The 22,142-nt window shown below is 37.7% G+C and overlaps 1 protein-coding gene across 1 annotated transcript; it reads right to left on the reverse strand.

Annotated features, from left to right (window-relative positions):
• Positions 1–3,281: 3,281 nt before the first annotated feature.
• Positions 3,282–5,453, reverse strand: olig3 (oligodendrocyte transcription factor 3). The gene has a single exon (XM_052571710.1). The coding sequence runs from the start codon at positions 5,146–5,148 to the stop codon at positions 4,366–4,368; it is 783 nt and encodes a 260-aa protein (XP_052427670.1). The 5' UTR covers positions 5,149–5,453; the 3' UTR covers positions 3,282–4,365.
• Between the last annotated feature and the right edge of the window lie 16,689 nt (positions 5,454–22,142).

Below are 22,142 nucleotides of genomic sequence, written 5' to 3' on the forward strand. Positions count from 1 at the left end.
GCGACAGTATGCCGCATGCTGCTTTCCATTTTGCTGTCCTGCAGCTTAGGCTCTGTTTGGAACACAAAACAATGTAGAAGCAAGAATAGACAGACCATAATATACTGTAGCCTAGTAGAGTATTAAACTTTGCCATGTAAATATTATCATGGGATGCTTGCGCTATGCGTTAATGATGGCTCAAATCATGTGACTCCAAATCAAACTCCTATAGCCACATCTGGAGACCAGAACAGCATAGAGATTTGAGGGTGGGCCAATTTCAACACCATAGCAACCACTGAGTAACACCCTGGCAACCACGTACAAAAACTTAATAATGAAACAGCAAATGTTTTGTGGTTGTGGAGCATCAATTACATTTTATGAACCACTTCATTTGAAGGCAGATTCACGTTAAACTTCTTTTTTGGATAATTTCAGCCTTACTGGGCGTACATGATGCATGTTTCAACTATTAGAAGGTTACAAGAAACCATACAAGATACGACCTAACGAGTTCAGATGGCAATTCATAGCTTTCAGTCATGTGACCAGCATGAAGGCCATTCTTTGTGTTCTTTTTGAAGAATTATTGGAGCTTGATGAAATCGGTAAAAATACATGTTTAATACTGCCAAATATGCTCGATGTTACAGTCACTGCCCTTGCCATCCAGAATAAAAGAGAACATCCCAATCGAGGGAAGGCATTTGTGGAAACTGTTGTTCCTAATGACTGTGATCCAACATTTGCCTCGCATTTCAGGAAGAAAAGACAAACATTTCAGATGAAGGATAATCCACTTCTAATAATCCAGAGGGCTATAGAAAATTTAATGAATTTAAAATTTTATGTTACGTTAATCAGTATTTAGCACACCTTCCTAGGATATGGACCGCAAGACATTGCAATTACTAAATTATATTTAGACAGAGATAAATGATCTATACTTAAGATCTTATTATTTCATTAATAATAATCATTTGCTTTTAATGTAAATAAACATCTGCAAACAATACATTTGCTCTTGTTAATTTATTTTGATGTTAATTACAAATTGTGCGAGCTGTTTCTTTAACACCGCGTGGTTTATAGACATGTAGCTGCTGATTGGGCTGACATGTTTGATACACTCACCAAACAAGAGAAAACGCATCTCAAACCATATATATATAAAACTTAGGCTACAAGTGCCTTAATATATTTAAAACAGTAAAAATAAAATATCAAATTCAGTAATGTCTATATTAATTGTGCATAATTTACATAGCATGCAGATGAGGCCGGTGCATGAACGCAATCCACTTAATGGTTCAGTATTCTCCTTTTAATGGTCCCATGATGGGAAACCATTAAAAGAAGCCTGTACAAAATATACATCATCAATAAGGTGTTTAATGAATGTCGCCTTTTAATATCAGCGTTTTACGAAATCACCACTCAAATATAGGCTATATAACAGGTGGTCATTGGAGAGAAGATTCGTCTTGCCCTCCAGGTGGGCGTTTCTATAAGGGTGTGGCGTCACGTGAAAACTGTAAATTGCGTAACGCTGATTGGTCAACTTCAGATGAAGCACCAAATAATGTACACTAATACATTTAACATTTTAAATGATAATGATAATAAGTTTTTAAATATGTATAGGCGTACTGAAAATTAAATTCCCGTCGACATTCACATTTCAAAATGGAAATGAGAGTGATGTCATTCAGCATCTTCTTTGTATTTGTATATCAAACTGTGATTGGTCTTTGTCATGCATACATAGCATCTATAAAGTAAGATTAGCGCGCTGAGAAAAATTTATAAAATTGACATAGAACCAATTAAAGCCCTCTACAACTAACTTTAACACTTTTAAACGTCTTGCATTGCTAGTTTCATCCTGGAGATGCAAATTTAACGCAAGTCACTGTAAACTGTGTTCATAATGCTTCGCTCTGCGATCGACACAACCCTGTTTGTCACCCAGTTCCTACGACAAATATGAATTCGCTGATTCTGAAAGTCAGTGGATAAAATAACGCTTTGCACAGTAGAACGGATCCAATTACGAAAAAGTCTATTGCCAGTGCGGCGTTTGTGCCGAAGTGAGCTCGCTGCTTTCCGTCCATCTGGCTCGAGCCCTGGCCTGTGTTCACACACTGTTTGTAGTCCCTGAAACAAAGTGTAAAACTAGGGCCCAGGCTCTTCTTGTTTCTTCTCTGAAAAGAGACTCAACGAGATAGTTACAAAGGGCTTTTTAATCCATCGCCTCGTTTACATCCCTCAAGAATAGAGTCGTGAATATCTAATCTTCCTGTAATCCGCGCGCGCTCTCTGATGTGTTCTTCTCTCAGTCCCCTATGAACAATTAACTTGTAATCTCTACAAACATACATTGAGCTGCTGTCTGAGTGATCAGCCTGATCTGTGGAAGGACTCGAGGGACTGTCTTTGTGTTTCTGATGTGTCCAGTGCAGTTTGATCATTTACTTCTCGCTGACACTTGTGGAAATATTATGTTATTTTAGGGATAGCGTTTTAAAGATATCATAATGAATGAGATGATATTTCCTTGAGCAGTTTTCACATAAAAAAGAACCTAATCATCACAGCATTGTATTAGAATAAAAACATAAAAACAGAACGTTTTTATAATTAGTATTATTATTATCGTTGTTGTTGTTGGTGTTATGCTTGTATTATGTTTATTGATTGATTGATGAAAATTTTTCAACATATTTCATGTTTTATTCGTCTTGTTGAATCGATGTTTAATTAGTATCCTAATGAATCTGACTGTCATTCATTTCATTTAGCTGTCTCACAGCTCCCACCATCCCAGAATGACATGTTGATGTGTATAATCACCCTCTAAAACATTTTTTCGTGTTTATTTTATTCTTTTTGACTCTCACATTCATTCGCTTTTATCGGCTCACAATGCAATGTTTTATAGCATGCACCAATTAAATGTTTTTTACGGACATTACAATAGTTTTTCTATTTTTATTGTTTCTTTCTTATTTTTTTATGCATTAATTTAATTATCTCCAAAGAGGATTTATTTTGCCCGGCCAAGGAAACTATTTCTGGCCGTCATGGATTTTGTTTTGGAACATTTTCTTAAGGGTGCAAGATATTTGTAACGAAACTGACTTCATTTTTTGTAACCTTTTTTATATGTATTATTATTATTATTATTAATTATTTTCAATCACAGTAATAACTGCATAAGGCACAATTGATTTAAAATGCACTGCGTGTTACAAAATATACAAAACACAGAGATATTTCGTTTTTTTACAGCAATGTTTTATTGAAATTTCATCCAGGAACACTGGGCAATAATAAATATCTCATTTGTCAACAAGAATGTACAAAAATAAAGACCACGGCAATCTCTCTGGAATAACAAAAAGTATCCGATTAAAACAGATCATGCTTTGTTTGAACAAGATGCCATGCCGAAGAATTTCAAATAAAGATACGACACAGAAATAACACGACTGAAGGTTCAGCTATTACTCAGGCGGACAATGGATGAATAACATAATCGAAGGAGATATAATAACACCACTTTAGTGCGAACTAAATCCAAAGTCGTACAGTTTTCATCCGAAATGCCATTTCACAATCCTTGTTACAAGGAACATGTTGGATTCGTCTTTTCATACCCTTTGCAAAAGATACATGCACACATCTCCCCCACATCACATGATCTTAAGACTCTTGATTCACCGCGAAAGCACCTACAGAAGAAACACGCAACAATGAATAAAGCGTCAGCATCTAAAGGAGATCGCGCTTTAATGAAGGCTCTTACTGTAGAAAACCGGGTTCACTTTTTGTTGATGGCCCGTTTAACACATCCTATCGACTGCAATTAATATTTCTCTAATTCTCAGAGTTTTAGACAGGGTTAGAATAAGTGGATACTTGCAAAGTTACTCTGGCCTATAGTCTGCTGGGACAGCCTCACAATAAAGAGTTAACAGATATTAATCAGGCAGTCGACTTGCACTCGTATGAGAGTTAGCTGACAAGTAAGTGCAAAGCTACTTATTTTCAACAGAATGCTCGAAAGGGACCATCAAAATAAAGTGTTACCAGAAACATTTTTATGGTTACCACGGTGAATTTCTGTAAGGGGAGTGAGTGCTCGCGCTTGGGGACAGTTTCAAACACAGACTCCAGCTCAAATAGAACGATTTACTCTCATTTACAGTCAATGTACAGCGCGTTATGCAGCACGTGCTCCATAACGGTGAAGTAGTTACCTTACAGAGCAATCGGAGTGATCCTTGTTACAAGGACGAAGTGAGAACTCGTAAGGGCTAAAACAAACGAACAGACAGACAGACAGACAGATCATGCAAAGTCCAGTCCGCTCGCTGGTCACTTCATCGCGTCCTTGTTCTCTGTGGAAAGCCTCGTCAGTCCTGTGGAGGTGATGGGCAGGTGGGGAGGCGGGGGCACCTGACAAATCGTGCAGGGGCACGGCAAGCCCGTCCAGTGCTGGAACGAGCCCCCGAGCTGCAGCGGAGGGGCAGGGGTGCTCTTCATCAAAGAGTGCGGCGCCCTGATGGAGGTAAGTCCCGGTAACGTGCTGGAAAACGTCGCGGAGGCCGACGAGGTCAGCGCGCTCCCGAGGAGAGGATGCACCTGGTGATGCACCTGATGCGCGGCCGCACTCGCGCCCCCGTGGCTCGCCGTCCCGCAGTGAAACGCCGAGTGGTGACCGCCGTAGATCTCACCCACCAGCCGCTTCATCTCGTCCAGCGAGCTCGTCAGCATCAGGATGTAGTTTCTGGCCAGCAGGAGCGTGGCGATCTTGGACAGCTTGCGCACCGACGGCCCGTGCGCGTACGGCATGACCTCTCGGAGCCCGTCCATCGCCAGGTTCAGGTCGTGCATGCGCTTGCGCTCTCGGCCGTTGATCTTCAGGCGCAGCTGCTGGACCTCCTGCTCGGTCACCTGCTTCTTCAGCTTGTACTTGCTGCCGGAGGGCGACTTGGCCGCGTGCTCGCCCGTCATCTTCTGGAGCAGCTCGCTCTGCGTGGAGGACACCGAGTTCAGACGTCCGTCCTGGGGATGGAGGTGGTGGTGGTGGTGGTGGTGGTACATCTCATCCATGTCTGGAGAGGAGGCTCTGCTGGAGGAGCTGGAGTCCGAATTCATTTTATGGCTGCGCTTGGGTAGGAGGTTGTCTCTTGCTCTTGGCTTGTTTTTATCTCAAGTCACTCCTGCTTGATCACCTGATTTATCCCACTGGAGCCCCCCTCTCCCTCTCTCTCTCTCTCTCTCTCTCTCTCCCTCTCCCTCTCTCTCTCTCTCTCTCTCTCTCTCTCTCTCTCTCTCTCTCAGAGGCTGTGTCTCCTGTCTGATTTCGCACCTCTTGCTCTGTGAGGAGCATCACAGGGCTCTGTATTTATAGTGCTGCTCGAGAGGGGCCAAACAAAAGGAGCCCCTCTATTCATAACGGTCTTGTTCGGATGACGCCCCCATTATCTCGAGCGCTGTGCTTTGACTGTCAGATTGACCAAAGGAGCATCTATTCATATTCATTGTACTGAGATCATGTGGAGACACTTCAGCCCAGGAGCCTCTGAAAGTTTGCAAACACTTCTCCACGATTAAGAAACGATGGCGGGTCGCTTCATTTCTGCTCACAGATCTGCACTCACAATATCTATACGCAGATTAACTGGGATGCATCACAGAATACTAATGGAGTATTATCACTTTCGTTACAAACAATATTAAAAAAACATTATTACAACTAAAGATTGTAAGCATTAGATATTAATAGAAATATCTGATCTTGGAAACCACAAATTCACATTAAAAGAAGTCTTGTGCAGAGCTGTTTAAGGCCTTTCAAAAATACAGCATAAGCCCCATTAAACTGAAACTGAAAAAAAAAATCTTTAAAGAACAAGGACTAAAGGTCAGTTTTAATTGATATATACAGAATCATGCTTTCATTCATGTCAGGTGATAGAGTAATTATTAATATCCTAATGTTTAGAATAGTTACTCATTTTATTCATTCTTTATCTTGACTTATCACTGCATATCTCTCATTGCATTAAGAACAATGAAAGTGGCATCTGTTACAGATACAGTTTCTTACTTAGAATTAAATTACTAGTTAATAAAACTGATCTCAGTCTAAAACAAGTCTAAAACAAAGATTGATGCATATGTTTTTAATGTTTGAACATTATTATTATTATTTGCAAATAATAAAAATACAAAAATTAGATTAAACTTGTGGATGAAATGTAATGCTGTCAAATGTAATATGTTTTGTTAATTTGTTATAAACAGTTCAGTCAATTTTAAGCATCTTTCAGGCAAAAAAAATTATGTTTATTTATTTTCCAATATGTTACAGAAACAGAGTCAAGGCAAAGAATGAATCAAATGAGTTACTATTCTAAACAGTATAATGCTAATAATGAACATATCTCCTGACATTAATGAAAACTGAATTCTGTATGTATCAATTTAAAATGTACCTCTAGTCAATTATGTGGCAAGATGCTGTAAATTTGTTATGATATAAAAAAGCTGACAAAATTGCTAAATATTTTAACAGCAGTAAAAAAGGATTATAATGATCATTATAAAAAAATATATATCTTTCATTATTACATGAAAAAATGCCTATACTGATTTATGCTTACGTTGAGAAATGTTTAATTCCAAGATCTTTTGATTTGAATTTATCACAAATATAGCAATCACAATTAATATATTGGTTATCTATGAAATATGTTTTTTTTTTTTTTACAAAATCTAAATTGTTATTTTATTGGCTGCTGATGTACAGTTGCCATTTCAGTTGCGATTTGTTAAATTGTTACAGTCTACAATTCTTAAAGGGGTTTGTTAATTTGAAACAAATAAACCAAGAAAAGAAAGATTGTTTGCAAATTTGTTTGCATAAAAAGATGCAGTTTTGCATGATATACTGTCTCGTGATTATGGAAATGATCTAGATTTCTGTGTACAACGTGAAATTTAAATCAGGGTAACATCAGAACATGTGATACAAATTACAGCAAGTATGATGTTAGATGAAAACTGTCCCACAGTATTCTGAAATAAGTAGAAATTCCCAATTTTGTGTATGCAGTGAAAAAAAAAAAGTCTTCCCTCTGGTAGTCTCACTTGTTTTCCACAGCAATACAATCCCCACATAAAAAGAGTGAAAACATGAATTCACCGCAGCACAGAGGAAGCTGAAAGGGAATCGTTTCTCATAAAGGTGCTGCAATGCAAAGAAAAGCTCGGGACTGCTTTACTCTCTCTTGGTGGCATTTGGAAGTGTAAAGCTTTGAATACCAATTGCTTGAACTGGACATATGTGAATCCTTTTTAATCCTACTAATCCTGTCCCCAAGTGTTTCTTTGTCTGCGGAGGCGACCACATAGATCTAAGTGAAAGTGTTCCTAATCCGGCCAATGTGGAAAAATGTCTCAGTGTGTGAGCGGAGGGGAGAGGGAAGAGTCCGGAGGAGAGAAAGGGCTGATGTGGCCGTTACGGGGATGTAGAGTGGTGGGAGGTCCCATTTACTCACTGCTGCTCCGAGAAGGAAACCCAAACAGCAAGACCCCCTTCAAACACAGCCCAACCGTCCCGCGCTCTGCTGACGATCCCAGGACCCGGGCGCTGGACGGAGCCGAGGGCGGTGGTACGTCTCTGTGGGCAGATCTGGAGTGTTCGACTCATTGTTAGGACTCTTGATAACAGCCGTACTGGTGCTGCCCCAAAATACACAGAGGGTTGCAGAAACAATAACAACGGCAAGTGTGCATTGCATGAGGTATGCATAGAAATGTAAAGGTATTTCAAATTCTACAGTGGCTCCAAAAACTATAGAACTACACACTTCCATTGCATTAGATAATGACATTTCCTCCCAAGTAGTATCTGCAAACAAATGAGGCTAGAGGTTTTCTAAGATCTTTTTCTGGGCCATTTTTGCAGACCAACATTGATTCAGACACCTTCAACATCTCTCACGTTATCACAGTTGTATCATAGTAATCAACAATTGATCATCAATACGATTTGAGCCAACAGTAAGTTCACAATTATTTTATTCTTTATTGATTAAAAATTTCAGTTTATTTGCTATAGTTTAGAAAATGGTATTTCAATGTGTTAAACTGCGTCAGAACAAATTCATATGGATAATGTAAAATTACATTGAAAGAAAGGTATGAAATGGATTAAGTTAAAGTACACAATTAGATAATACCAATTTAGCTCAACCAATTACCAAGCGATGCTTAATTTTGTTCAGTCTGTGGTGTAAAAAAGTTGCATTAGTAATGAAAGAAAAACATGTTCATGTCAAAGTCTCTGAATAATAACATGTTCCCTCGATTTACTAATTCATTCACTTGATTTATAAATTGTGCGCATGATTTAGTAAATCGAAGGAAGGCTATAGTAATCGTGTGCATGTTTTAGTACAGTGAGGGAACAAATTAGTAAATCATGGCCACAATTTATTTATTTTTTCTTGCAGCCGAAGAATAATTTTTGATCCCAAATTTTTATCAGTTTTAATTGCAGTCCACTGTATGAAGGAGTGTTGTGTATAATATGTCACACTTCACTTTAATTTCCTATCCTCACTTAAATAAATAAACTATAGAGTCCTGCACCCACTACTAAAAATATCAAAAATTATATCTGATATCTGCATTGAATAATTTTGGTTTGAATGTATAAAGTCAGTTCACCTCAAGGTCACAGAGATGTCCACAGGTGTAGAGAATCACATCAATCAGAAAGTGTCCAAAAACATTTTTGTGCACAATTTTCCCACCAAATCAGTGCAAACACGTCTGTAGTCATGTGAAGTGAAGTCAGCAGTTTAATAAGAGGTATCACAGAAGCCGTGCATGCTAACAGCAGAACTGGCACACGGACAGAACGGCATGGTTTGAGCAAGGGACATCCAGCCCCTGCGAGGGTCCAATGCTCTCAAACAATAGGAGACGTGCTAGGGGCCCGGATTACATCGGCCGCTGTCAGACACCATTTACTGCTCGTCTACGAGAGAATGCTCTGCGTTAACAGCCTGGTTAACCTACGCAAGAAATCACTGCAGATATAAACGTACAGTATGAATCAATTATTGCATCTAAAAAAAAAAAATTTGTTTACACAATATATGTGTGTATATACTGTGTATATTTATTATGACCCATATATAAAAAAAATATGTATTTACTTTTCAAATTCTACCAATGATATGCCATTACGTAGTTCTGTTTTGGTTTGGAACAATAGGTAAATGATGACATAATGTTCATTTTTGGGTGAACTGTCTATTTAGCAGCATTTTTATGAGTCAGGTGAAGTAGAACTATCCTTTTTACTCATCAGAACCAATTTAGACAAATCAAATCAAACTTGTTTTTCATTTTTTCAGAACTGGAAAAAAGTTTTGTTCTTTTTTTGTGACGATGCCATAGGGTTGCTGAAAGAAAGATATCAATGAATCTTTGAATCCCTTGATTCTATATTCTGTTATCTTACAAGTAAACAAACCTTGAAATTTGAGAAATCTAATTATCATTGCGATCAAACGATAAAAGCTCACTAATTAAAGAGATGGTAAGAAGCAGCACAATGAATGTGAGGTTTCTAATTAATATTTTCAGGGTTATTTTCCTCAAAGAGGTCTTTTGCATTCATTAAGCAAAATCAGAGGAATTAACATTTCAGTGCAAAAACAGAGCTTTATGTTTCTCTTTAAATTGAGAAGTGTGGATAACTACTTCTACAACAAGTAGTTTACTTTTTAAAGCTGCCATTCAGTGTCTCAGAAACTTCTTTGAAAGATTGGCCACACTGGTAAAAGATCCAGTAAATACCAAATAAATAACTCTTTGCAGTATGGTTTGGTCTAAAACACTTTATGTTTATTCAGTTAATGCCCTATCAAACAGGCTTGCATAGTGCATGAACAATAAGATAACCCAACAACACTTAAAGATGTGCTATGTTTAAATACACTGTATATGCGACAACCATGCATAAGACATTTGCTATCTTTATTCCCCATGAAAAGTGTCAAGAGTATGACGCTCTCAAACACTGGTCTGTTTGTCTGAACCCCGACCGGACAGACCCAGGAACACGGCCTTAACCAGCGACGCGAGTTTCACGCGGGACAATCAGTTTCTCCGACCAACGGCAGTTCAAGAAACTTGCATTTCCATTTGATCCCTTTAATTTTGAGACTATCAGACGGCTCAAAGGTTTCAAGGAAAGTTGTTTTGAACCACCAAATCAAACTACAAAAAATTGTTACACCTGTTGGTTCTACGATTTCACTTGAATATATCAGGACCTTAACAGTGCTCCACACGAGAGGCTAAAATGTGCCATATGGCCAAAAAGTCGAGCGCTTCAGAATACATCCAGCCCTCGAGCTGACACTGCAAGACTGGCTCACCATCGAGTCCACTGCTGTAACAGCCTCTCGCTGTCTCACTTTAACTGTTCCTTTCAGCGCAGACAATTGTTTGTCTCTTTTCAAGCTCAGTTTCAGCCTGGTAGCCTCCATTCTGCTTTGTGTGTCACTCTGTGTCTGGTTCGCCCCCTTCTAATGGGTGCACATGACCAGAAAATGAAGGCCTGCATGAGGGTGTCGTCAAGATGGGGAACCGCGAGAAGAGATTAATATGTAAGCTTTGCGGCTAAGCTGGATACAAGGGAGGGTGCTTTGTGCCCAGGGAGGGTTACATGTAAGGAGAGAGGGGCAGGCCTTTTCATTCACCAAAACTTGTCCCGAGGAGCGCCCGCTCGCCATTGTGCGAGTCGACATGGGGGCGGTTGTTTCATTAATTACACATTAGCCATTGGGCCGCAAGCTGGGAGGTATGACGGAGAAAATACAGATGTGCTGGCGGCCAGATCGAGGCAGGGCAGAGAACGAGAAAACACATTGATCCCATCCAAAGGATTTTCATCTAAAATGAGGCCATGTGGGCTCGGAAAAGGAGGCTCTTCTTGACTGTCCCGGGCCACCTTATCCCAGTAAACTGCTTGGTGGTCTCGCATTGTCTCCCTCTAAGTCTGTGCTAAGCACTTTTGTGGTTAGCCATTGTCACAGGCACTTCAGAAGAGAAATCACACCAGCTTGATGAGGCGGTGTGCTCCTTCTGCCCACCACCGCCAGGCTCGCACCCTGAGAGGGCTCATCAGGCTTCATCCCATTGTACTCGTTCTCCTCCGGCTCACCATCGCAGCAAACCTCTGCTGCTTTATGACCTATCCTGGATTACAGTCATTCAGCTGGGACGGCCCTCTCCAGCCCCCTGGTAACCCAGTAAAACCAGTGGGAGGGTCACAACTTTATGAGGGCTTGCCTAAATGCGCCCCTGGATTGTTTCCCATTAGAGTGTCCCTCCCACCCATCAACAATGCCCAACAAGATCCCAGAGCCAAAACACGCAAGGGAATGTTTCCTACACCTTGGAGATTTATTGCTGCTACTTACAGGGCCTTGTCCCAAATGGAGAAACTGAAGAGGATCTGCAGTCTTGTGGACTGTACAATCTCAGGAACAAAAAAAACAAAAACAACAAACAAACAAAAAAAGAAAAGATTCAAAAATTTTACTTTTAGGGGTACGACTGCTTTTCACTGAGACAGCACCCAAAAAGACACATCTCTGTACCTTATCTTTGCCTAAAACAGGGGTGTCCAAACCTCCAATAAAGTGTAGCTCCGAGTAAACCCATCTGATCCAGCTAATCAAGTTTTTCAGGATTACTAGAACCAGGTTGAAGCTAAACTCTGCAGGACACTGGCCCAGGAGCAGGATCGGTGACCCTGCACTAAAATATTCATACATGTTACTAAGGGACTATTATGCAAATTCTAGTTTTAGGTACAAAGATGACTCTTTTTTATGTGACCATGGACCACAAAACCAGTCATAAGGGTCAGTTTTGTTGAGGTTTGAAATCTGAAAGCTGAATTAATACGTTTTCCACCGATGTATGGTTTGTTAGAACAGGGCAGTATCTGCCGAGAATCTGGGTGCAAAAAAATCTAAATAGTAAGAAAATCACCTTTAAAATTGTCCCAATTAAGTTCTTAGCAGTGCATATTACTAATTATTTGGCTATTATGTTTTAGCTTGAACATTCATAACTGAAAACATTTGTGTTAAGTTATCATGTTTGTCACAATCTATGATGGCTTCCATTAATGCAGGTCGTTTTGGTATAATGTAAAGCATTAACACTACAGTTCGGTCAGACTGCACGAGTGGACCAACAGAACTCTCTATAGATTTCAGAACTCATTTCCCGTCTATATAAAGACTAGAATTAGAAATGCTGATGTTTGTGGCCAGTCTGATTGAATAGTGATGTAAATCTTTTCAGACTGTGTACACACCTCCCTGTTGAAGCAGAGTTTAAGACAAGCCTGGAGTAAACTCTGAGCGTTGGCAGCCAAGCTTCACCTTTTACCAATGAAAAACCTTGTTTTAATTACACTCATACATGAGACATTCATAGTCCAATGGACTCTTTGATGAAAGAATGCTTAGTACTGAATTGTGTTTTGTGTAAAACTAAAAATGGGCAAATTTTTGAATATTGTGATCATTTTAATGTGCCTCTTACTGGACCATTAAGTTTCCACAAATCATTATCTCTCTCTTTCATGATGCTTCTTTGTCAGGCAACCTGTACGTAGCTTTATTGCCACCTTAAGAGATTTTAGCACCTCATAAACAGTGTTTGATTCATTTCTGTTCATTATTGTAACCTTCTATCAAAGTGAAATAATTGAGTTGTGGATCATCATTCAAAAGTGCTCATGGAAGTTTCCACATTTTTATTACAATAAAATATTTTTATAAATACAGGTTATTGGTTATTGTTGATGTTTATGTCTTATTGGTGCCTATAAATCAAAATGATCCAATATCATTTTGCATTGTGTTCAATACAGGAAAAATGTGAAAAGTCCCTTGCTTTTGAACAAAACCTTTGCCATATCTTTGTAGCAAACATTTTTGATGGCAGAAACAAATACAGAATATTTCAGGTGAAATACATGAAAATAAAAACCTGAAACAATGTAATTTTGCAGACTATATCATAGATCATACATCTAGATGTAATGAATCCTCAAGTGATGTAAGGACCGTGTGTGTCTGCACCTGCAGGCTTGTGTGGCTGTTTTTGGGGCAGTTTTGTCTGTGTTTCTCTCTCTCTCTGTGAACACCTCATTAGTACTCACTAGTCAAGGGCTATTAGCTTTTCAGGTAGTGCAGTTGGGAGCTGAAGGCCAGTGTGAAGTTAAACTAACACTTATCTAATTACTCACGAATGCCAAACAAAAGTGGATTCATTCTGCTTGACTGCTCTAATCTGACAATGTACTTATACACTCACAGAGCACACACACATACGGCTAGATTAAAATCAGCTGAAATACTAATGCTACATAAAGGATACAACTCTTGTCAGCACTACTGTTATTTGTTTTGTCTATTTCACAGATTTTAAGCAAAAAAAAAAAAAAAACAAAAAACAATTTCTGACACTGAGTGGTTATTCATACTCCCTAGCTTCAAAAACGGGACCATAAAAGTATCTTAAAAATAGTCACTATGACTTAATCACGTGTTAGCTTTATGTGAATACATTTGGGTCATTATACACTGAAAATGTTCCTGTCTTCAAAAGCTGTCAAACGCAGTAACACTTCAGTATAGCGACCAATCCTCGTTGCTCGTTAGCATGCCTGTTATTAACATATTGGCTGTTTATTAGCACTTATAAAGCACCTATTCTGCATGACCATATTCCACATCCCTAATCCTACCCAATACCCTAAACTAAACAACTATCTTATTAACTATTAATAAGCAGCAAATTAGGAGTTCACTGAGGCAAAGGTCGAAGTAAATGGTGTGTTAATAACAAAAATAGGACCTAAAATAAAATGTGACCATATATATCTCACTCATATAAACCAATAGTCTTAGACATCAGTAGCATAAAACCTTGTGATAGTTTTATATATATATATATATATATATATTTATATATATATATATATATATATATATAAATAAATGATCAAATTAGGAGAAGGTTTTCAGGGAATAACTTACAATTCATAGGTATGTGGCTTCAAAAGACAATTTTCCCAAAAGATAATTTTTAATGGTTAATTTCTTCTTATTATTATTTATTTATTTATTTATTTTTTTGTAACTTTGCAGTATAACTCCCCCTCCACATTTGTGGTTTGGGAAACAGAAGCACGTTCATTCTGTCTTACGTCATTTTCCTGTGTCATGGAAGAAATAAAATAAAGTTTTAAGAGCTAAAATAATGACAACATATCAATTTAATGGCTGAATGATTAAACTAAAAGATTTAATATTGCATTTTTGGGGATATTGACAGATTTTTTTTTTTAGCAATTGACATATTATTTTGTTATGAAATCAAATTTAAAAATTTGAATCAAACTTGATGTTAAACCTATCAGCAAATTTTACATTACTCGAAATATTTGATGAAGATTTAACAAAAATCAACCGATTATCCACGTTATCAAAGGGTATAATTAGCACCAATGATTTTATTTCTTAGAAAAAAAGTCTTAAAGAAGCAGAGAGTAGTGTTGTAGAGCTTCTGAAAGGGCCATCAAAACCCTAGTGCAATAAATGACACAGTAAAGCAATTTAGAGTTGCAAAAACAGGGCTTTTCTAAGGAGAAACTCAGCAAAGCAGCAACAGGGTGATTTAAAGACCCTCTCCACCCCTCTCATGTGCAGGGGTGTGCACTTAGGGTGTCATTGCGTCCCAGGCCCGGGGTCTGAACGCATGCAGTGCTTTCCTGTGTTTGTCAGCCCATCAGCTAATGGAGGAAGTTAATTGTGTTGGTTGTGAGGCCACCTGTCACGCCAGCCTTATTTCCATAGTAATAGGACAAGGGTGGCATGGACAGCATACACACATACACACACACACACACAAACAAACACACACACACTCACACACACACACACACACACACACATTGTGCAATGAACGCAACATCTACAAATTCTGAGCTTGTCATCTAAAGCCAAAATAGCTGTAATTAAAGCAAACAACACAACAGTCAGAATCAACAAGGATAAACAGAGCACATCTTGCCAAGTAAGCAGAAAACGGAGAATTTAGTCTCTGTCAGATCTTGTTTCCTGTTTCACTAGGAATACAAATACTGACTAGTGACTTGAGCAAAAGTTTGGCCAACAACAGCAGGAGAAGAGAATGGCAGTTTAATACGGCCATCTGTATCGAATAGCAGCCGTTCTTCTCATGGATACAGGACGCCCTCGGACAAGCTGTCTAAACTCAGTCATACAGTTAACAGATATGTCTCTCTTATCCTGCTGTTAGCACAGGGTCACGTCACACACACACACACACACACACACACACACACACACACACTCAATTGTATAATATTCAGTGTCACATGATCTTCAGAAATCAATCTAAGATGATGATTTTCTGCTCAAGGTACATTTCTGATTATTATCAATGCTGAAAACAGTTGTGCTGCTTCATATTTTGCAGAAACCATACATGTAAAAAAGGTTTTGAACAGCACTTGTATTTGACTAAAATTAATCATATTGAGGTATGATGTAAACTCATTTTGAATCAATATATATAATCTCTAAGGTAGTTGACATTTGACTTTTTAAAACATTAATTTTATATGAAAGTGCTAAAACTATTGCAAGTCTAATGCTGGTCTAAATTAGGACAAATTGGGGCCAAAAAAGAAATAAAATAAAATCATTGTGATGTTCCTAATGTAGCTTAATTTTAAATCACCTAAATTAAATACATTTTAAATTTAAATTAATATTTAATGTTATGATTATTTCCTATATTGTATTTGAAAGGTATGATATGTAATCATAAAATATTTTTACCATTTGTAATTATTTATAAATGTTAGACCATCCTGCAGCTGAGATGTAATTTCTTATCTTAGCATTCACTCAAATATTGCATTGTATTTTACTTCTGAACAATCATCTGCAAATTCTCATTGATTCATGATAATGCACACACACACAAAAAAAAAAAAATCCTGGCCTTGGCAAAAAGTGGATGGAAACTGTTCCCACTCTTTTAAAATAACACATATTATTAATCATATAATATGTCCTGTTACAATTGCAAATGTCTAAGAATAACTTCTAATCACTGATGAATCAAGACGTCCAAACTTTCTCAGCTCTTTAATCTAAACACTATATTTATGGCATGTAGCTATGTATTTAATTCACCAACAGTCCAAATAGCTTTTTCCCCCATATTTTTATTTGTTCACATTTAAAATGCTAATGCCCACTTTATTACATGCTCCATCAGATGCAAATGTTTTGTTTTACTGCAGCAAAGTTGGGCTGACAAAGGCATTAGCATATCTTCTGCTCCTCTCCTTAGCATGCGCTGGCGCAGCGAGAGGCGGGAAAACGCTATAAATTACATTAACAGACGCATTAGATAAACAAGCCGAAATGATGTGGCCGTTAAGACCTGCAGTAAGGTTGTTTGGGCAAATGAAGGTGTCTGGCTTTGCTAGCATATGGCACACCAATTTCATCAAATCAACACCGTCTGAACATTAGCTGGAAGTGTCAGGCGAGCCTGGAACAGTCTAATAGTCATCATTTTAATTACAGTTTATGACAATGGATGATTTAGAAACTTCAAGAAGACACGGCTAAGCCTAAAAACTACTTTTAATTGCTAGTTTTGATAGCTGCACCTCTAGCACTGGAATGATATACCAGAATGATTTCTGACACTGAAGACTGAAGTAATGATGCTGATCACCGCAATCTATTACATACATAGAAAACATTTATTTGCCCTGTAGTTTAAGTTCAACATTAAAAAATCTTAATTATTGCAAAAATTACTGGGGAAAAAAAAATATTTTAGAAAAGGTTAAAACAGCTATAACAGAGGCGGTTGTAAGATGCAAGTTATTTAGGCTTGAATTACATGTTGAAATACATGTTACTTTATTAGTTTATTAGTAGTAGTAGTAATAGTATTAAAACGAAGCCCACTGGTACAAAGCAAAACAACACCAACACTGATCTTTAAATCTTTAAATTTTATTTATTCTTAGGTTAAAATTTGAAATAATCATTCGATTATTAGCATGTCAAATATTTAAGTTTAAAATATATCCCGATAGTAAACAGTTATTTTAAACTGTAATTTTATTTTACATTATTATCTGCTGTTTTACTGTATTTTTGATCAAATGAATGCAGCCTTGACGAGCAGAAGAGACTTCATTAAAAATAATATATTAAATACAAACAAATTAATTAAACACTCTTGAGTGATCCTGTGTTCAGTAAGAGATAATATTTTTTGTCTGTTTGTTTGTCTGTTTTTGCTCAACTTGATTTACCTAATAATAATAACATTTTAATATGTTATCATCAGTATCATTAACAGATTTAGCAAAGCGTTTTGATACAAAACAGCAATACAGTCTGACTAACAACACATATTTTGGTGCTTTTTACATTTTAAATAAATATGCAATTGCGAACATGTCAATATATAACTGAATATATTTATCATGTAATATAAAACCTGCTCACAAGCCGTAACGATGTCCCACTTGTGTTTTGAGTTTGGTCAGAGTGACTTCATTATTGAAACTGAATCAGACAATGAAAAGTCATGGAAAGTCACTGGTCAGAAAGAGGATGAGTCAGACGAAGACGCACATGACCCCCCGTACTGTTTAAGAGACATCCATGCATTCTTCACGGAGGCCTGAGCATCCCCAGTCCCACTTCACACCCATCGCGGGCTGTAAGACAGCCTCAGCCCCAAACAGATGGCCAGCAGTCTCTGAGGACACGAGGCTTCACGGACAGCTCTGGCTCTTCTGGAGGGAGGGAGGGAGGGCTGATGCAGAGGCATATGGCTGCAGTCCCGTCCCCTGCTGACTGCACACACACACACACACACGCACACACACGCACACGCCGCTGCTGTAGTGGCTGGCAGATTGCAGCGTAGGACCCCCCTGTACCTCCCCATCTGCACCTAAAGACCCCCATGCCCCGACAATGAGGTGGCCATGTCCCTGCCTGCACACGAGCAGAGGGGCCAAGAGCACAGAGGAGGGGGAAACACATTAACAAGCTATAATCTCAAACGCCTTATCCATAATGCATTGTCTGGGCCAATTTACATGGTGTGGAAACCTTCGGGGAGAAAGGGCCATCCATCACATTACTTTATTAGCTTTCCAGCCCGTCTCGCACAGTCCAGCCTTTCACTTCTCTGTTTTTTTAGGTGCCGTTTTGTCATGCTTGTTGTACCGAGCACAACTGGGCTCATAAAGAACTCTAAACAGCTTAATTGTGAGGTTGTAAAAAGATAAATAAATTGCATGAAGCGAGTGCAACACAAAATATATGTGAACGTAAATGCATCTTCTACTGTAGCTGTGCAAGCTCCATTCGGTTTGCATTTCAAAATGTGTCAAAATGAAGTCAGTGTTAATTTTGACAGCAAATTCGGATTTAGTCTTAGTCTTAGTCTTTTGAATAACACACCATTTAGTTTTAGTCACATTTTAGTCATCTGAAATGTTTTAGTCTTAGTCTAGTTTTAGTCGACTAAATATCATAAGAGTTTTAGTCTTAGTCTAGTCTTAAGTCTTTTAGTCTTAGTCTAGTTTTTTTTTTTTAGTAGAACAAAGTCAACTTAGTTGTAAATGTTTCCATCAGTCTGTTATGGAATGGTATTTATAAAATAAACATAAGGCCTGCTCTCAATGAAAAATATACATGCTCTCTGAAAAAGATATGCATTCGTCCTGAATGATATGCAATGCAAATGACATTCTTTCAAGATGAAGTACAGTATTATTGAAATAGACAACCACCTATATTATATTTGTATTGTATGTTCATTCTATTTCTTTATTTGTGATATTTACACAAAGTTTACATTTTTTAAGTTTGTTTTTGTTCATTTAAAATAGCACTGCATAGTCTCCACTGTAAAATAAAATACACAATCAAACCAAAATGTATTCAGACACCTTCAACGTTTCTTACAATATCACAGTTTATCTGCTGTAGTTTAGAAATTGGTAATAAAATATGACAATAACTCAGGGTTAAACTGTGTCAGAACAACAAATTCATCTTGATAATGTCTGATGCAATGCTTAATTTGGTTCAGTCTGTGGTGTGAAAAGGTTGCATTAGCAATTAAAGAAAGAAACATTTAAGCAAAACATGCTCAGGTCCCTAATCATTTTTTATTTTTATTTTTTTTTATTTTTTAGTCACTAGTAAAACAATATAATCTATTCTATCTGATTTTTGGATTGACTTTGGATAAATTCTTGTTAAAACTACAAAGTAATTTAATCAAGAGCAGTGAGTGATTTACTTTCATTTTCATACATTAAAGACTCTGACAGCAGAGCTAGTAAATTAGGCGCGGTCACTTTAAGAGACAAATGCATCCATTATAAAGATACGCATCCGATTTCTTTCCAACGCTTTACTTTCACTGAAGACATAACTACAGACTTTTTCGAACACACTTTCCAAGACGGGTATTTCGACATATTTAGTAAGTATTTGTTGTCGGTACAAAAGCAAGAAGACTTTGAGACGCGGCTCTGCTTGCTCCCTGAACACCAGAACACCGCGTTGCTGAATTGAGCTCTTTCACTTTTCGCTCTTTTTCTTATGTTTATTTAAAATGCGATTTGTATTTGTTCGTTCAGGTGCAGGAGGACGCAAACGTCCTGAAGGAGAGCTCGGTTCAGTGTTGCGCGAGTAACCATCTGCTCAGTTCAGCGTTCCCGCAGCGCGGGGCTGAAGCCAACTTGATGTGTTGAATGCTTGGAGCACGTTATAAAACGTATTCTTACACATTTCTGTTTTAATAAATGCTCATATTAAAACATAGCATTACACATAAGTAGGTACAAAAATAATCAGTGATACATTTACGACCCCATAAAAATTTGGGTCGCAATGGCATTTCAAAAGGTCGCAGTGTAGTTCCCTGTGTAAACAACTTAACTGTTATGAAAACGTCCTCGAAACTGTGCGAATTTCTGCAAACTCATCTTTGTTCTCTTTTCTGTGTAACTGCTGCTGCGTTTGTTTAGCTGTGGCGCTTGCATTTACCGCGGCTTTTTATAATGGCTCGGCTGCTTCTGCATAGATCAACCTACCCTCAAAGATTCGCTCTGATTGGATCTCTTCTCCATTCGTCCCGCCCATATATTTTCGTCTCATTTTTATTCGTTGACTAAAGTGTCAGTTATATTTCGTCACGTTTTTCGTCATCATATCTGACTTTTTATTTAGTTTTTATTTAGTTTTCGTCCGTGAAAAAGGTTAGTTGACGAATATTTTTCGTCATAGTCTTCGTCAACGAAATTAACACTGAATGAAGTACAGTAAGTTTTATTTTATGCTTGTTCGGCTCACTTTATTTTAAGGTCCTATTCTCACTATTAACTACACATTTTGCCTCCATTAAGTCCTAATTACTGCTTATTAATAGTTAGTAAGCTAATTGTTAAGTTTAGGATTGAGGGCTCTAAAATATTGACAAAATATGTGCTTTATAAGTATTAATAAACACTAGTATTATGCATGCTAATAAGCATAGACAACAGTGAGAATTGGTTCCTAAACTAAAGTGTTACAGTTTTTCTACTGCTAATGTCCTGGGATCGCGAAATTAAGGTTTTAAATCCAGATTTGTGATTATGGTCAACTTGAGCTTTGATTATGAGCGCGCCATATAAATGTACTAATCTGACTCCCTAAACAGTTTCCTTGTGTTAAACATCACATTAAGAACATCTATCATCAATTCATTTCTGTGCATATGCAAACAATAGTAATTGAGTGCTGTGAAACACCAGCTTTTGTGAAAGTTCAGTCTGTTTTCCAGGCTCTGTGTTCGTCGCCGGGCCCCATGAAGAATTCTAAGCAGATGAATTGTAAGGTTCGTTAAAACTAAACAAAAGGGGAGGTGTACAGTAAACCGAATGCTGAGGTTCAAGCCAAATCTTTCTCAACAAGTGCAGCCCAAATGAATTCCCCCATGAATCAATCAAATCAGCACCAATTATGAGTCGGGGTGTCTGGTGGGGTCAATGGAAGGCTTGTCACCGTGAACCCGCGATCATGCTTCGACTACTAAACAGTGCTGTTGTGAGGCTCTGTGACAGATGAGAGCGTCTAATTACCTTCAAGTTCTGTCGCTTCAGTTATTCTGAAAGAGCTACGCAACACTCCCAGAACAAACACTACACGGCAGGACTATTCTGACTGACAATAGATACATGCATTATATATATCTGTTATTTAAATGTGTGTGTGTGTGTGTGTGTGTGTGTGTGTGTGTGTGTGTGTGTGTGTGTGTGTGTGTGTGTGTGTGAGTGTGTGTGTGTGAGAGTGTGTGTGTGCGTGTGTGTGTGTGTGTGTGTGTGTGTGTGTGTGTGTGTGTGTGTGTGTGTGTGTGTGTGAAATTGTATATACTTTACTTCAAAGTGCTTGACTGAGTGGATAATTCAGAGTGAATGATTTGACATTGGCAAAGTTTAACACTATGTTCCAAATATGACATTTAATTGTAAATGTAGCCAATTAAATGCATGATATTAATTAAACCTAAAACTTATTTACATTCGTTCATTTTTTTTTTATTTTTTTTTTGCTATTAAAATATTTTAAGATTTTATTATATTTCAACATTTATAATAATTATGTTATTATGTATAATTACTGCAAATTATTATATTATTATTATAATTTTTATTATAATTATTATCTTAAGAACAAATTTATGCAACATAGTCTTAACCATGTAGACTGTAGTGAAAGATTGGAAACTGCATTTTTATGATTTTATTCCCCCATTAATATGACTTTTCACCCAGAATGCACATTCTGTCATCATTTCCGCACTCTTATGTTGTTCCTAACCTGTGAGACGTTTCTTCTTTGGAACAAAACCAGACGTTGTGCAGATGTCAGTTTCATTTCTCACTACAATGAAAGTAAAGGGGTGAG

Source organism: Carassius gibelio, chromosome B13, assembly GCF_023724105.1.
Source record: "Carassius gibelio isolate Cgi1373 ecotype wild population from Czech Republic chromosome B13, carGib1.2-hapl.c, whole genome shotgun sequence".
NCBI lineage: Eukaryota > Metazoa > Chordata > Actinopteri > Cypriniformes > Cyprinidae > Carassius > Carassius gibelio.